The 17,894-nt window shown below is 33.4% G+C and overlaps 1 protein-coding gene across 1 annotated transcript; it reads right to left on the bottom strand.

The window, feature by feature from the left end:
- Positions 1-5,835: 5,835 nt before the first annotated feature.
- LOC118179867 (uncharacterized) lies at positions 5,836-8,120 on the bottom strand. The gene has a single exon (XM_035349030.2). The coding sequence runs from the start codon at positions 7,254-7,256 to the stop codon at positions 6,123-6,125; it is 1,134 nt and encodes a 377-aa protein (XP_035204921.1). The 5' UTR covers positions 7,257-8,120; the 3' UTR covers positions 5,836-6,122.
- Positions 8,121-17,894: the final 9,774 nt, after the last annotated feature.

The raw sequence follows: 17,894 nt of genomic DNA, 5'->3' as shown, positions 1-17,894 counted from the left end.
GTGAATTTTGGATATGATTTAGCGAGTTTCAGATGAAGCTTATACAGTTCATGTTCAATTTTGGACAATTGTTGGCGTGTATCCCTTATGACGGACCGAAGTAAGGCAAGCTTGCAATTTAACAGAATTCTTGAAACGCGACTCGAAGCTTTTTGATTAGATTTGATTTGAATAAAATTGGGGATCAATTTTTTACATTTACATTTAAGTAAAAAGTCAATATGATTCAGGAATTTTTGCCGTTTCAGACGTAATTTAGTGAAACGATTAACGGATGAGGGCATGATAAACAATGCAGAAAATCAAACTAAATTAACTAAGCAATAATAAAGCACACACAAAACAGCAGAAAAATCCCTCACTGAAATGAATAGAAAACAAAACGTTTGTAAGCAAAATGCATGAAATCATACAAGCAAAGCACAATATCCAAATATACAAAACATAAACATAACGTGAAAATTGCAAAAAAGTACTTACCGAAACTCATGCAATCACAAAATGTCGGCCACACCCCGTGCAAAAAAGAAAGCAAAAAGTAAGCCTGTTTGGGGCTTTTATAATTAAGACTCAATAACACGCCGAATAAATACTAATTCAGAAGACAAAGAAATTTCCGCAGGACTAGTTTCGATGGTTTTACCGAACCACCATCCTCAGCTGCAAAACCCCAAATGAATAAGATAGGAAAGAATGATTAGATAAGATAAGAAAGCCTGGACAAGAATAAGCAAGTGGCGCCATCTGTTGGTGAAACCAGAACTAAAACATAATTTCTTTAAAGGCCGAAGGCAAATTTGGATTGGAATTAGGATCGTTAACTAGAACAGAAAGATTTTAATGAATGTGAAATGCCTCTAGAAAATCCAGTTCTCCAATGGAAGATGTTTTTTGAATAATTTTGGCAGCAGAAAAATTGAAAGTGTGATTTTCGGACCAACAATGTTGCGCAACAGAAGACCTTTTTTGTGTTTCCTTTTTTCTAACATATGCCTCATGTTCCTTGACGCGAAATTTTAATGCTCTCTTAGTTTGGCCAATGTAAATTAAACCACACTGGCAAGGAATCCTATAAATACCCCAGGAATTCATATCCGGAATGGGGTCCTTAAGTATGGAACTCGGAATTTTATTGATGGGAGAATAAACATATATATGCTCATAATATAAGCATAATGATCATAATAAACACGAATATGAACTAACCAAGCAGAACGAGAATGCAAATTATTAAGATCTTGATAGAAATTCAAACGTGTGTAGTATTTGAGTGAGAGGAAAAGAATGCCGAATGTACCGGAATTTTCTACTGCTTTCGCAATTCTTTGACCAATAGAACGACGGGCACCTGTCTGTAATCTTCGTGCACACTAAAGGTTATATTAATGCAGAGAAAGGGGGAAAAGCTATTTCCGGGAGTATGATTCACCATCTGGCATTCCATATTAGGAAGAAAAGTTGTTTATTTAGTTTCGGCTTTGGTACGGGAAAAACAGCGCGTTCATCAAAAAAAAAAAAAAAAGCACTAAAAGCAAAAAAATAAGCACTGAAAACAAAAAATAAAGGGCTTTAAAGAAAAAGTAAGCACCTATAAGGGCCTTTATATATTATTTTCAAATATAAGGACTTATAAGGACCACTACGAACCCTGGTAGAGTGCCAAGTGAATAGTAGCCACAAGTGATTTAAAATGAATAAAAGGAATTTAACGGATCAATTGTTTATTCTTCAACATGGATGGACGCTCTAAGCTTCAAGTATCTATGCATCTTATTTCAGTTCAGCGTTCTTATTTCAGTGCCTCTAAAAGTGTTCTGTCATTACATTCTTTGGCCAATTCTAATTATGAAGAAATCTACATGGGTTTGTTATTCTGTGTTCATAATGAATCATGGGAAAAGTCCTGTTTCACCAAAAATTATAATGCAAGTTTGTGCCGCATTCCTAATCAAATCTTTCATCTCGTCATTATCATTACATACATATGTGTACATACATATATACATGCATACATGAACACATACATCCATACACACATGCAATACATTCCTGAATACTGAATCCTGGATACCAATCTTTTTTTCTAATGAGTTTATTGCTTTTTGTTACATCAATCCTGCATTTCTTATTACTGTTTCATTCTTTTTTAAACATCATTATCATATGACAAGGCGGACTATTGGCCACCTCAGGAAACTTTTCGATAACCCCATCCATCCCTGCTGATTACATCAGTGTACAGATGCATAAGGAAGTATTTTGAAGCTGATAATATCTGTAAATGTATAATTTACATAATTTTTTATATAACATACATTTTAAGAGTTAAATTACATGTAATGATGCTGATGAGACTGGGCTGTATTATCGTGCTACACCGGACGGCTCGTTAAGTTACAAACATGTTGCACTCTCTGGCTCCAAAAAAGCAATGGATTGCATAACTATTTTTTCCTGCTCAAGCATGTCAGGAATGGGCAAGAGCAAGCTGTTGGTTATAGGGAAAAGCACTAAGCTTCACTGCTTTAAAGGACTTAGGATGGAGAGTTTACCAGTTGTGAATCGTGTGAACAGAAATGCGTGGATGACCTCTGAACTTTTCAAAGAATGGCTGAAGGATTGAAACAGAGAGCTACAACGCCAGTCGAGAAAAGTGCTGCTTCTTCTTGACTATTGTGCAGCACATCCTCATTTAGATTGCTTGATGAACGTCCAACTGGAATTTCTATCTCCCAGAACCACAGCTTTGGTCCAGCCAATAGACATGGGCATCATAAAAAATTAGAAGACCCTTTATCGTGCAAGGTTGGTTAATTACATTCTTGAAGCAATTGAAGAAAGTTTGCTGACCTCATCGTCAAAAGCCAGCGAAGTTAGTGCAAAGATCAACATCTTACAAGCAGTTACATTTGTGGCCGACAGCTAACGAAAAGTGAGCAGTGAGACAATTCAGAACTGTTTTTTCTCATTATGGCTTTAAGCACTTGGTTTTGGAGATGGATGTGGACATGCTCATTGAAAGTGAAAATGATGATGGACATGTGGAACTTCAACAGGTACAAAATTGCGAAAAATTTTTATCTATCGACAACGAGCTTCAATGCTATGATGAAAATTAAGATTACGACGCTGCAATCGTTGCAGCAAAACACATGGCAGCATCGGAAGACCAAGAAAGTGATGATGATGATGCCGCTAATAAGTTGGTGCAAGTGACAACACAGGATGCGAGGAAATGCATTGAAACTTTGCGTCAGTATTTTATGGAGGACGGAAATGAAGGCAGTCCCATTGCTGCGTTAGATGTTTGTGGCGATTTCGTTCACGTGCAATCCGTCAAGAGAACGTGTCAGATCACATGGGATAACTTCACATGTTGACTGGAAATTGGTAAGAAATTGTTTTTATTGTGCTTCATATGTTGAGTATTGTGGAGATCGTTTTTTAGAATTTGTTTCTAAATTAATTTTCTCAATGAAAAAAGTTCGACTGTATTTCTTGTTTGTACATGTATGTTCGCCATGCGTGTGTACCGCACCATAAAGTGCATAATCACATTTTAGTACATGATTTACATGTACATTTACTGTTTGCTACATATAGCATGTCCTGTCTTACAACATAGGACATGTTCATGTAATCAGACCAGCTGGTTATTAGGACAAAAACGATCGCTTCCCGATGTGGTCCGATTATCCGAAATCGGTTGCATATAAATTTATCAAATTAAGAAAAGTTACACTCATAGATATCTAATATTAAGTCAATTTTTTTTTGCACACACACATACATAAATGTTTACAATGAAGATATTCATGTTTTTAAGTGACAGATTATATTTAAAAATATATTGAGTGTTTAAAAAAAAAACTGCAAGATATAACATGTTTTGAATGATTGCTCAAAGGTCTACGATTATAGTTTTATGAAATGAATCAGATAAAAAGGCCTTTCTTCACTCATTCTTTCTTCAAATAATGTGATACCCCATATCATTAGAAAGTCCAGAAGTTCTTCATTATCTTATTAGATTCTAAAAAAAGATTATGTGTCTATAATATTCAAAAATAGCCTTGAGAAAAATGTTAAAATGATAAATCCTGGCTCTTTTTTTTTTTTTTTTTAGTTTTATGTTTATATAAAAACTGACATTACATAAAAACTTAGAATTTTAACGTTTTTACAAATAGCGAAATGAAACACATGTTTCTATATTTGCTCGTCTGATGTTAAAAAAAAGGAATTCCAAAATTTACATGCATAACTTCATGTAGCCTCCAAATTTAAGAGTAACAAAGTTGTTTTATTGATGTTATCATCTTGCAGGATATACTTATTAAAAATGGTTAGTTTATTTTGTTATGGTTAAGCACATAAGCTATCTGCCTAAGGAAAAGAGTGTTCTTTTAAGGGAAACTGACAAACTTCATGTTACACATGGGGGACAACAATCTTTAGAAAGACTATTTGTATGGGTTTGAACCTAGATTTAACAACCAGTATTCAATGGCCTTAACTGCTCGGCCACTGATGGGACTAATTCTATCACATAAAATATCCTCAATGCTTCCTTACGAAGCCCATATAAAAATTAATCTTCATATATTTTATTAAAAGTGTCATGTGACCAGTCTTAAACATATCTTATTTGATTCATTTCTTAAAAGTGAAACCATGAAACCTAGATCAGGCATTCAAGAGCCACTTAATGAATTTTTTTTTTTAACGCTTCCTTATTATAGCAGCCTCTCCCCAGATTAAATCACGGATCAACTAAGATAGCTTTTCAAAATCTCTCCACATGTTCTTGTACCTCATCATATGTTTCACCTCGTTTAATTAGTGATTACATTTCGGGGGCTGCTATAAAAAGGAAACACCTTTAAAAAAAAAAAAAATAACTGGGTATTCCGTAAGGAGAGACAGAATATTCCCATAAAAGGTGGTTTTTTTTTCACTTAAGCTAAACATTCAGTTTAATACAAAATAAATACTTAAAAATTATTTTTCAGGGTTGGATCCTAGCAGAGGCAAATGATTTTGTGTGTGGCACATATCAATGTGTAAATGGATAAAGTCAAGGGAGTGAGCAATGCCAAGTGTGTGCAATTCTCTGAGGTTTTTTAAAGTGAAAATAAATCGGTGTGTGCATAAATAAGGAGTTTGAGCAATTCTTTGGCTTGTTACTTTCAAGTTAGCAATTTTGAGAAACACGCGAAGCAGTGCGCACTTTCCCAGTTTGTCGCCGAGGGTGTAGGCTCTCCTAGGATTTTACCCATTTCAGTTTATAAGTGTCATATTACACTTTTAAGTATGTGATAAAATGTTTTAAAGAAGAAAATTGGGTTCAAAATAAAGTAAGAAGAGATTGTCCATCAAAGAGGACCTGACGTGACTCAGCATGATCAAAGATTTATTGTTAGAAAATGTGAAAAAAATCCACCTTTGAGTGTTGTAAAGATTTCTACAGAATTCAAGGAAAAGTTTTCTACTTCAATTTCAGTTAAATTTGTTCAACAAGACTCAGATCAGCTGAATTACATAGGCGCTCTGCTCAAAAAAAAATTTTCTGGAAGTGCAAAAAATAGAAAACTTAGGCTTTTCTTCTCAAAATCAATGGTAAAAGCCCAGAGCATATTGGAATTATATCTTATTTGCAGATGAAAGCAAACTTAACATTTTGTATTCTGATGAATATGTAATTAATTATATGGAGAAAAAAAAAATAAGGAGCTTAATCCCAAGACCTTGGTTGGAACACTAAAGGATGGCAATGGAGGGGTTCTTGTGTGAGAGTGCATGTCACCATCAGAAATTTAATATTTATTGAGGGCATAATGAACCATGATCTTTATTTAAATACTTTAAAAAATAATTTTAAATTATCCACCCAAAATTTGGGTACTGGAAACAATTTTATTTATTATCATGGTAACGATCTTAACATGGTAACAATCAATAACTAATAATTTTTTTATTATGAGGGCATCTTTTTTTGATAAAGATACACTTTTTATTTAAATTATGCATTCATTTTTCATAATTGTTCTCACATTATTGGTTATATATGACTTAACTATTTTATCAGCATTAATTTGCATAGATAATGAATAATCTGAAATTTATTTCACGTGCAAATGATTGTCTGCAGACAATGTAAGAGGTTTTTCATCAACATGATCCATCAAATGTTTCTGCAAATCTCTCTTCCACTTGTATGTTTTACTACACTTCTCACATGTGTAAAGTTGCTGGCCAGTATGAATTAACATATGTTTTTTCATTGCACATTTTAATGTAAATGATTTTTTACATATATCACAGACATGAGCTTTAGTATCTGCATGGCTATTCATATGCATCTGTAAAACACTTTTATGTACAAATGACTTACTACATACATTGCAAGCATATGGCTTCAGACCCGTGTGCTTAAACATATGTACTTTCAGAGCACTTTTCTGAGCATAGGACTTACTACACAAATTGCATGAGTAAGGTTTCTGACCCATATGTGTAAACATATGCTCTCGTAATGTACGTTTTTTTGCAAAAGATTTATTACATACTGTACATAAATGGGGTTTCTCATCTGTATGGCTAAACATGTGCATCTTTAAATCATTTTTTTGAGCAAATAACTTATTACACACACTACACTCAAAAGGTTTTTCACCTGTATGAATACGCATATGATTCATTAACAGAGACCTATGTAGGTATGACTTGGTACATATATTACAAGCATAAGGTTTTTCACCCAAGTGAGTATGCATATGATTCATTAGCATATACTTATGTTTGTATGACTTGGTACATATAGTGCAAGCATTAGGTTTATCCTTTGAGTGGACACGCACGTGATTCATCAAAACTGACTTTTGTGTAAAAGATTTATTACATAAATCACATGCATGTGGTTTCTCACCGGTGTGTAAACGCAAATGAGTTCTCAAAATAGTAGTTCGTGTGAATGCCTTATTGCAGATACTACATACATAAGGTTTCACACCAGTGTGCGTATTTATGTGCACCCGTAATGCTCCTCTCTGGGCAAATGTCTTGTTACATACATCACACAGATACGGTTTTTCACCTGTGTGAATACGCATATGATTTTTCAAACTACCCTTCTGAGTAAATGATTTGTTACATTCTTTACATGGATATGGCTTCACACCAGTGTGAACACGTGCATGGAAATTCAACCTTGACTTCTGTGTAAATGATTTGCTACAAACATCACAGGCAAACATTTTGTCACATGTGTGTTAATACATATGCAAGTTCCAGGAACGTCTTGTTACACAGTCAGTCCCCTTCTACAACTGCATCAATATTGGTCTCTAAACATTCATTATATGCATTTGCCTCACTGCTAACTAAATGAAGGTAGTTATTGTATGAATGACATAATGCTTTACTATACAGTAGTTAAAAGACATAACATTCCCACCGATCAATTCAACATTATATAATAAGCGTCCAATTTAAATTTTGAAGATTTGCGTGCACATCTGAGAGATCAACATCAGCTGATAAACGATCATTGTCTCTACATTTATTTTTACACAGTTACAATACAAAGTTTTAAGAAATCTGTTGTCTTCTTCGATGGAACTTTTTGCATTTATGACAAACTTCACTTGTTTTCTATCTATTCAAGTAATGTTAACATAATTTTATTTTAATACCTCAGCTACATATTGTTTCCCTGAAATAAAGAAATTTTCTTTTTGAGAAAATAATAATAATGGAATTTCTTTAAAAAAATACAATGCTTCAGCGCAAGTTTCCCGAATCACTCCGTCAAATCCTTTACAGATTTAGAACAAACAGTGGTTTTGCAAGTATTTTTCCGCCTTTTTGTCATGTTGATCAATTTAAAAAAAAAAAAAAAAAAAAAAATTTCTTGAATGAGTTTGAAAACGAATGTGTTTACCAAAATGAAAGGGTTATAGTAAAATTTTCAATTTCATTCAGTAATTTAGAGATCATTTAGTTAAAAGTCCACTTATAATTCTCTTCTGAAAACTATGTTAACGACTGCATAAAAGAACTCTTTTTCTGATAATCATGATAACTTAATACTGTAATAATCATTGCTTACGAATGTTATTCTTAATTTGTACAAAGAGTACGAAGTCCCTTTTTCCTCTCCTCTGAAATACGAAATTACCCGCTTTCTTCGCACCTCGCACCTAAGCTTGATTTTTCGCCCATCGGTGCAGAAAGATTTAGCAGGTGCAAAACAAGACATCTGTCAACTTTGTCTGTTATTCTTAATTGTTTAACTCATAATATATTTTGAAAAATAGGTATAAAACTTAGATATTATTACATACTGCAAATAACGGATGAATTTCAGATTTTTCTGTAGTGCTAGTTGGAAAGAAAAATCACATATAAATGCGCCCCCCCCAAAAAAAAAAAAAAAATGTTCTATATTTCGCATTCTACTTGGGCCAATTGAGAAAATTCAAATTGCTTTTTTCATGTCTCGAAAGCGTGACTTACGATATATATTATATTTATATATAACTTTGTTCTAACATAACATATGGGTAAAATCCTAGTATACGGTGCAGCCTTGGCGCGCTTTTGAAAATTATTGCCAACACCAAAAATGATCCAAAGAACGTCTATATACTATACACTATATACTATGTGTGTATATACATAATATATACTGTATATAACTATGTATATTCTTTGAATGACCCGTTTACTGCTCATCGTATATGTCCCGTTTTTATTGCTCATCATAAAGTCGCCAAATCCCGTGTGCACCGGATACTAGGATTAAACCAACATACGTAGTTTGATACAAAATCGGACTTTTTCATTATGCCAGACTGCCAAGTTTTGTAAAAATCGCACGAGTAGTTTTTAAAAAATTAGCTCCTCAATGTTAATTGTATTTGGTATATATTAATATCTCTTTTTTTATTCTTCCTTTCACATTTCAAAATTTAGGCTCATTTCAAATAAAATTCACCCATTTTTTATTATTTATTTATAAAATTTGTGTTTTTAAATAATTTTTCTAAATTTTTCGAAAAAAATTTTGAATTATAAACTATACAATTTTTACCATCATCTTAAAATAGGGGTAAAGTGCAGAATCACCCACTTATTTGTTTGGCGCATTTTACAAGAGTAAGAAGAATTGGATTTCCGTCAATTTACAAACAAATGTGTTTTATAGACTTTTAAGTGAAAATAGGTCGATGTGTAGATGGATAAAGTTAAGAGAGTGTGCAATGCCATTATCGTGCAATTTTGGGTTTTTTTTTAAGTGAAAATAAGTCGATTTATACATGGATAGCAAATATGTTCAAGCAGTAAAAAATGCGCAAGCAGTAAGTGATTCTGCACTTTCCCCTAAAATAGATGTATTTCTAAGCATACATACAAAAAATTAGAGTTTTTTATAAAAAATTTCTGAGATGTACATGAATTTACATATTGGGGCATTTTGAAATTGGGCATTTTTTTTTAAAGCGATTATAACGCCAAATGTGGTTTATGGATTTTGTTACAGTCAATTGCAACAGCTATTTTTAACCTTAAAGTTCGAATAAATTTTTACGGAGAATTAATTATATGGAATTTTTTCCCCTCAATGATGAGTAATAAATATTTATTAATACTGTATGAAAAGCTATTTTTTAAAAATTATACATGATAATGTTCAAATTTTTAACATTTTATTTTTAAATTTCTTTCCTTCTTCCTTTTTCAGTCCAAAGGGGCTTTGACACTGAAGGACTATTGTTTTCGTTTTGCAATTTTGCATTGGATCGCTATAAATGTCCATTTTACTTTTCAAACTATTGCCACCAAATGTTAGAGTCCTGCATTATATTTGAAAAAATTAAATAATGAAAAATCTGCATAAATGTATGTATGTTATTCGCATTGTGATAAAACAACGGTACATAGAGCCATCGAATTTTGAATGATGTAATCCTCCTACAAATATGGGCATGTGGAAGACCAAATTTGAAATTTGGAATTTGTTTTATTATCGATTTCATATTTTGTAAAACTTTAATGAATTTTTTAGTAAGAAATTAAATGATTTAAAAGCGAGCAATGGCAACACTCTATTGGGGGGGCCTTTTTATCTCCAGGGCGCGTAACTGTGTATCGGAAATTCTAAAGATACGCTCATTTTAAAATTATTTTGCGACATTGCTATTGAACTGAATTTAATGGTTTAAGTGCAAAGAACATAATATTTAATAAATAAAGGTAACACACAAAACATTAAAAAAACGCACCTTTGGATGTAATTTAAACCGTGAAACCTTTCAGATTTTTTTAAACATTTTTATTTTATTTTTGCGCAGTGTCCAAATACAAATTACTTGATTCTAACTGCATCTAATAATTAAAAGAGAAATTTAAAAATGTATGGATATAAAAAATGGAGAGGTCAAATGACATCATCAAGTAATATTAAATAAGCTAAGTAGAATACATTTCTACAAACAGAAGGATAAATCCTGTTTCACTTCTGCTAACATACTGTCTGTTTTGTGGGATTCATAATTGGTCAATTTGTTTATTCTTATGCAAGTTCTAAATCACACAGGTGTAAATAAATTTTTGTTTAAAATATGTTAAGTGCAATTCATGTAGAATATATGGTAGTCTTCTCTTATCCAGGATTGGCTTCAGAAATGTATATGTGCATGTATGTATATGTGTATAAACACACATATGAACATATATACATGCATGCATGAAAACATCTATCCATCCATCCATCCATTTCTGAATATGGCCCTGATAACACAAGAGTACCGAATATACCATTATAAAATTTTGACTGAAAATTTTGCATTTGTTTTTTGCCACTTACATTTTTTTAAATTTATCTAAAAAGGTATTTACTGGAAATTGAAGAAGCTTTTTGCATATTGATTTAAAAATCTTATAAAACTATATGTTGAATATGTTTCTAAAGTTAAAGCAATTTATTCAAAAATTGTAAAAAAATATGTATGAGTTGCATTTTAAAATTTTAAATGAAAATGCATAACAAGAATTATTGTGTGCAGACATTTTAAAGGTGGTAAAAGTATTAGCATATAAAATGTTCAATTAAAATAAAATAAATATAAAATGGTCTTGGACTCGTAGATCAGCCAGTTAGGACCAGTAACAACATGTTCAATTATTTTTAATGCTGGGAAACAGTTCTTGACTCTATATAGATAAAAAGGTCTAAAATACACTTTTATGATAAATGGAGTAAAAGAGTATTACACCTGTGCCCCTCCATTAATCCTGTCCAGTCCATATATAAGATTTATAGCTGGATTAGAAGAACAGTGTTCAGTGAAAGTTTATTGTACAATTATCAGATGAGTTATTAGGGAAATATATCTACCGAATGGAAAGATGGAAATTCTTTATGAACATGAAAGAAAAGCTACAAAAAAGTACTGAACAGGTAATGAAGTATCTACAGTGACTCCCAAAAGTGTTAGTACACTTACAAGTTTCAGTGAAATTTCAGTGAATGTTATATTCATCAAGGAAAAATATTTTAAAATGAAATTTATTTAATATATATTAATTTCTCTTAGCAAAATTACCATAATTGTTTTATGAACATAGTGTTACGGATTTGGTATTTAAAAAGCAAATGTTAGTTCAATTATAAATTAAATGGTTTTATTTCTCGCGCAGTGCAGCGCGTGACGAATATTAAAAGAAAGCTAAGCCGGAAAATTGAAAATACAAGAGCGCGTGCATTAAATAAATAAATAACTCTTTTTCATTTCCAGAAAGTACTGGAAAATTCTAGCGCGTGATTTTAAAATGTTATAAAAGGAGGAAAACATCTCAGTTCGTAGTAGTTGCTTAGTTTGTTGTTGTTTAGAAAACTACTGTTGTTGATTGTAGCGAATTCGCGGATTAGCGTTCTTTAGCTGTTTTGAATTACGTTCTATTGGACATTTGAGTAGTTAAAAGAAAACTACTGTGAGATATTGTAATACTGCGTGATAATTTGAGAAAATTTAAGCATTTTTGTTGTGATAATAATAAATTTTTGTTCATTTTTCATCGGACTTGTGCATTCATTTAGTAACGAATCCGTACGCACGCAACAATTTTTGGTGTCAGAAGTGGGATTTGAATGCCAATAACAAGAGCGATGGAAGAGCAGTTAAGGCAATTGATAACAGCCTTTGCCTCGTTTAAAGAAGAAATGAAAGAAGAGATGAAATCTAGCCAAGGAAAGATGGAAGGGGCCGTCAACTCTGTTAAGGACGAAATGAAAGCCGTTCAAGCTGGTCAAGAAAAGATTGAAGCAGGTCAAGAAGAAATGAAAAGAGAGATTACCTGCATAATAGAAAATAAATTTGAAGCTATGGAAGGCAGAATTGACACAGTTGAAAATAAAGTTGGACTAATTGAAGAAAGAGTTTCTTCGGTGAAAGAAGAAATAGAAGAAAGAGTTTCTTCTGTAAAAGAACATATAGAAGGGAGAGTTTCTGCTGTGGAGGAACGAATTGAAGGAAGAGTTTGTGCCGTCCAACACCAAATCGAACAACAAATTGATGAGAGAGTTTCTGAAGTTGCCAAAGAAATGGATACTTTAAAGAAATTCGTAGCGTCGGCAGGGAGCAGGAGTGATGATTTTAAATTCTTACCAATGCCTGCTCGTCCACCTCTGAAGCTATCCACATATGATGGGAAGACCTCCTGGCAGGTGTATAAGACACAATTTTCTATCGTGGCGGATGCGAATGGATGGGATTCCCAAGCTAAGGCCTGTCATCTCGCCGCTTCTCTAAGAGCCGACGCAGCGGATATCCTTCAGACTCTTCCCGAAAACAAAAGGTTAGATTTCGAAGCTCTGTCCGGCGCCTTGGAGTTGCGCTTTGGGGAGAAGTGTTTAAAAGACTACAGCAGGCTCCAATTAAAATCTCGTCAACAGAAGCCTACCGAAACACTTCAGGAGCTCGCCACGGATGTTGAAAGGCTGTCCCACCTCGCCTTTTCGGAGTGCCCGACAGAAACAAGAGAAATCCTGTCGCTGCAATATTTCATCGACGGCATCCGAGATCCTGAAATACAGAAAGCTCTTCGAATGGCAGATGTAAAGGACATGAAAAGCGCTCTGTTGTACGCCATGAAGTTCGAGGCAGCCCAGCAAGCAACTAGTAGAGATCGCTACCCAGTTAAAGCTGTGCGAGTCCGTGAGCCAGTGGATCAACTGATGGCTCGTTTAGATGATTTAGCCAGACAAGTCGACGCTTTGATATGAAGTAGGAGGGAGAAGAAAGTGGCTCTAAGGTGTTGGAGATGTGCTAGTGAAGGTCACCTAAGACGGAATTGCAGAGCACCCCAGGGTACGGAATATAAAGCAGATGATTTTACCAGACAAGTCAGTGGCTTGAGACGGAACATATGTGAAAAGAAACTAATTCTAAAATGCTGGAACTGCGGAGTTGAAGGCCACATACGAAGAAATTGCAGAACATCCCGAGGTACGGAAAATAAGACCATTTCCCAGCAACGACGCAGTAAACGAATTAGTGACCATATCGAGGAACGGAGGTTGTCAGATAATGAAAAACCTTGTTTTAAAGCGCTTAAAATTTATACAGTGAGTGGCAACAGTAACGGAATGTCCATTAATGGGAATATCGATGGAGTTCCTTGCGATATGATCATTGACACAGGAGCTAATGTTACCATCATTAGGAAAGATTTAGCTGAACAGTTTAAAGACAAACTTATTTGGACGCCATCCTGTGTTACCCTTCAGACTGCGTCTGGTGACAAGATCGACATAACTGGGAAGTTAAACGTAAACATCACGTTTGGAAATGCCGCCTACCATCACACGGCTTATGTGGCGGATATCACAGATCCATGCATACTCGGATTGGACTTTTTAAGGAAATACAATTTTTCCTTAGACTTCAAAAACAACAAACTGCTTTCAGCATCTGGTGACATGACTATCCATCCTCAGAAGAGATCCTCACTTGGAAATGCCGACGCCTTGTCCGAAAGACCCAGCTCGGGAAGCCGCCGAAATCATACCGGGGTCGAAAAGAAACGCAAGACTACCATCTATTCTCCATCTCAGAAGCTCTCCGGTCGAGACCTTCGTCTGCCTTGTGACCACGTGTTTGATCGCCATACGGATGCGCCTTCATTGCCTGAGGAACACATCCAAGACGCCCAGGCCCGGTTTGAGGGGATGCACCGTTCTGCACGAAAGCGAGTCAACTTGGCGACGGAGAAAATGAAGACCAGATGCGACACAAGAGCTACTAGACATAGATCCAACGAAGGAGACAAGGTGTGGTTGTGGAACCCGATTCAACGAAAAGGACTGAGTCCTAAATTACAGTCACCTTCGGATGGTCCATATACAGCGCTGAACACGAATGACGTCGTGGTTCGGATCCGTGAGTCTTCGAACTCTTACGACAGGTTAGCTCGTTACTATGGCCATAGTACATAATGTAAATAATTGTAAATAGTATTAGACCATGGTCCTTTTTGTTTATAAATTTGTATTTAGTATTTGATTTGCATTTAGTATTTGATTTGTATTTAGTATTTGATTTGCATTTAGTATTTGTTTTATATTTAGTATTTGATAGCATTTGATTTGTTCAAGTTAGTTATTGCATTTATTGTTCATGTTGTTTGATATTGTAATGTAATGTTTATGCCACAGTTGTAAGTTTAGCTTCCTGTCCAGGGATTGTACTGACCGGGACGTGCAGTCCTTGGGAAGGGGGCAGTGTTACGAATTTGGTATTTAAAAAGCTAATGTTAGTTCAATTATAAATTAAATGGTTTTATTTCTCGCGCAGTGCAGCGCGTGACGAATATTAAAAGAAAGCTAAGCCGGAAAATTGAAAATACAAGAGCGCGTGCATTAAATAAATAAATAACTCTTTTTCATTTCCAGAAAGTACTGGAAAATTCTAGCGCGTGATTTTAAAATGTTATAAAAGGAGGAAAACATCTCAGTTCGTAGTAGTTGCTTAGTTTGTTGTTGTTTAGAAAACTACTGTTGTTGATTGTAGCGAATTCGCGGATTAGCGTTCTTTAGCTGTTTTAAATTACGTTCTATTGGACATTTTAGTAGTTAAAAGAAAACTACTGTGAGATATTGTAATACTGCGTGATAATTTGAGAAAATTTAAGCATTTTTGTTGTGATAATAATAAATTTTTGTTCATTTTTCATCGGACTTGTGCATTCATTTAGTAACGAATCCGTACGCACGCAACAATATTAAAACTTTTTGTTCCTTTAAAATCAATAATAAGAAAGTAATAGAAACGTTGCCTCATTAAAGTTTTCGTACATTTTTAAGAAATCTGCACATTTGCAGTATTTATGACAGCTTTCAAACGCCTGGGCATACAGTTCCTCACCTTTTTTCTTTCTTGTGTAATATTTGCATCAATGCTGTTTTCAGTTTTTGTTTTAATATTGTGTCTTTGTACCCTTACCTCTAATGTGCTCCAGATGTCTTCTGTTCGGTTTAAACTTCTGTCTGGTGACTGAGGTAGTGTTTTCAGAATTTGTAGACAATTATAGATGCTCAAAAGGCATACGTTGAGGGCTATATGCTTAAGATCGTTACCATGATAATAAATAAAATTGCTTCCAGTACTCAAATTTTGGGTGGATAATTTAAAATTATCTTTTAAAGTATTTAAATAAAGATCATGGTTCATTATGCCCTCAATAAATATTAAATTCCTGATGTTGACATGCACTCTCACACAAGAACCCCTCCATTGCCATCCTTTAATGTTCCAACCAAGGTCTTGGGATTAAGCTCCTCATTTTTTTTCTCCATATAATTAATTACATACTCATCAGAATACAAAATGTTAAATTTGCTTTCATCTGCAAATAAGATATAATTCCAATATGCTCTAGGCTTTTATCATTGATTTTGAGAAGAGAAGCCCAAGTTTTCTATTTTTTGCACTTCCAGAAAAAAATTTTTTGAGCAGAGCGCGTATGTAATTCAGCTGATCTGAGTCTTGTTGAACAAATTTAACTGAAATTGAAGTAGAAAATTTTTCCTTGAATTCTGTAGAAATCTTTACAACACTCAACGGTGGATTTTTTTCACATTTTTCTAACAATAAATCTTTGATCATGCTGAGTCATGTACTTTGACGGATAATCTCTTCTTACTTTATTTTGAATCCAATTTTCTTCTTTAAAGCATTTTATCACATACTGCAGTGTAGAATGGGATAAATTTACTAACTTAGTGATATCCCAAATCTTTCCATTTTTATGATAAAAAATTATCAGTTTTCGACTATGAAATTTTATTGTTTCCTTATGACTATGAGCCATTTTTAAACATTAAATAAAATATAACAAAGTAAGCAAGCAAAAAATAAAGCCAAACAATTTTTAAACAACACCAAAATGCAAAAATAAAAAAAAAAAAAAAATGATAGACGATAATTTTATTTATGAAAATGTTTTTGTGTACGATCACTTTTGAGGCTTGTTTTATCTATGCCTCCTTATATTTTAAATTTTAGAAAAAGAAAATAAGTCAGTATTATAAATTTAAAACTTTGGTCTTATTCAAAATCACATAGAGATATGAAAAAATATTGGGCTTCATATTGAAATTCAGTTCCGGATTACAGCGCTTTTTCTGCAAATTCTTAAAAGTGTGCAGACACTTTTGGGAGACACTGTGTATGGTAACTTTTGATATCGTCTAAAAATATTTTATGTAGCATCCTCCCAGATAGCTTCTCACACGTCTAGACATTTTCTCCAGTACAACTGCAGATTTTGGTCCCTCTGGGGATTTTAGCATGTGTTTATTAACCGCAGACTGTGGTTTCTGCCTTCTTCTGAAAAATCTTGGACTTAACTTTCTGTACACATAAAGCAAAATGTGTCTTGTTTATGGATATAATGTGCCATTTTTTCTCCTTATTTTAGACTTTTGGTGCCTAGGTAGTGAGTTTTTTGTGCTAATTTTAGTAGCAAAACAGAACATTTATGGTATAATGTGGATCTTCATTCATCAGGGGGAAAAAATTAATAATTTTATCATGTGTTTTATTTTATTTGTGGCAAAATGAGAAAATTAACTGATATAAGTATATAAACTGCAGAGCTGCAAAAGCATATAAGTTTTCGAATTTCTTAAGTGAAAATTACATATTTGGATGAAATTATTACTTTCATGATTTACCGTAGTTTTGTGTCATATAAATTCCATGAACTTATTTAGACCCAGTAGTGGATAAGGCAGCTAATTCATCCTTGGGTGGAATTTCCATGAAAAGGTTGGCTGCTTGAAATTTTTTTCAGGTTAAAGTTAATGCAAAGTAATTTTCCTTAAATAGTCCTTCATGTACGTAGTTAATCCTCATTTGCCTTGATTAATCCTTAACCATCCTCTAAGCTTGTAGTTGATATTTATTTAGCATAACAAATATTTGAAACACACTTAAAAATTTACTATATTTTTTGATAGTTAACCATTTCATTTGTTACAGTATTACAAATTATCATATAAATGATTTAGCATTATTTTTATTCTAATTGTTCATATTACTCATTTTTTATGTATATAAACAATAAATATTCAATAACACTTATCTCTTGTAATTCTTTAATCTGTTTGTATGCTCATACTTCTATTACAATAAATATATTATTCTTATTACTAGCAAATGGTTTTACCTTTCTAGCAATAAAATATTTACTATTTTCAGGGTTTAAAGCAAAATGTGTTGACTTGTTCAATATTAAATGCTGAAAAACATTCCACTATCAGAGTTCTAGATGGCGTCTGAAACTTTTAAATAATTTCATAATTCTTCACTTTCAACTTAAATTAGTTT

Source organism: Stegodyphus dumicola, chromosome 7 (genome assembly GCF_044657685.1).
Source record: "Stegodyphus dumicola isolate Sdum_Otavi_A_Nest chromosome 7, ASM4465768v1".
Taxonomy (NCBI): domain Eukaryota; kingdom Metazoa; phylum Arthropoda; class Arachnida; order Araneae; family Eresidae; genus Stegodyphus; species Stegodyphus dumicola.
Note: the sequence above shows the minus strand (reverse complement) of the source record. Positions and strands in the feature narration are given on the sequence as shown.

Coding starts and splice junctions, on each gene's coding strand:
- LOC118179867 (XM_035349030.2), bottom strand. CDS start 7,256: ATGTTTGCCTGTGATGTTTGTAGCAAATCATTTACACAGAAGTCAAGG.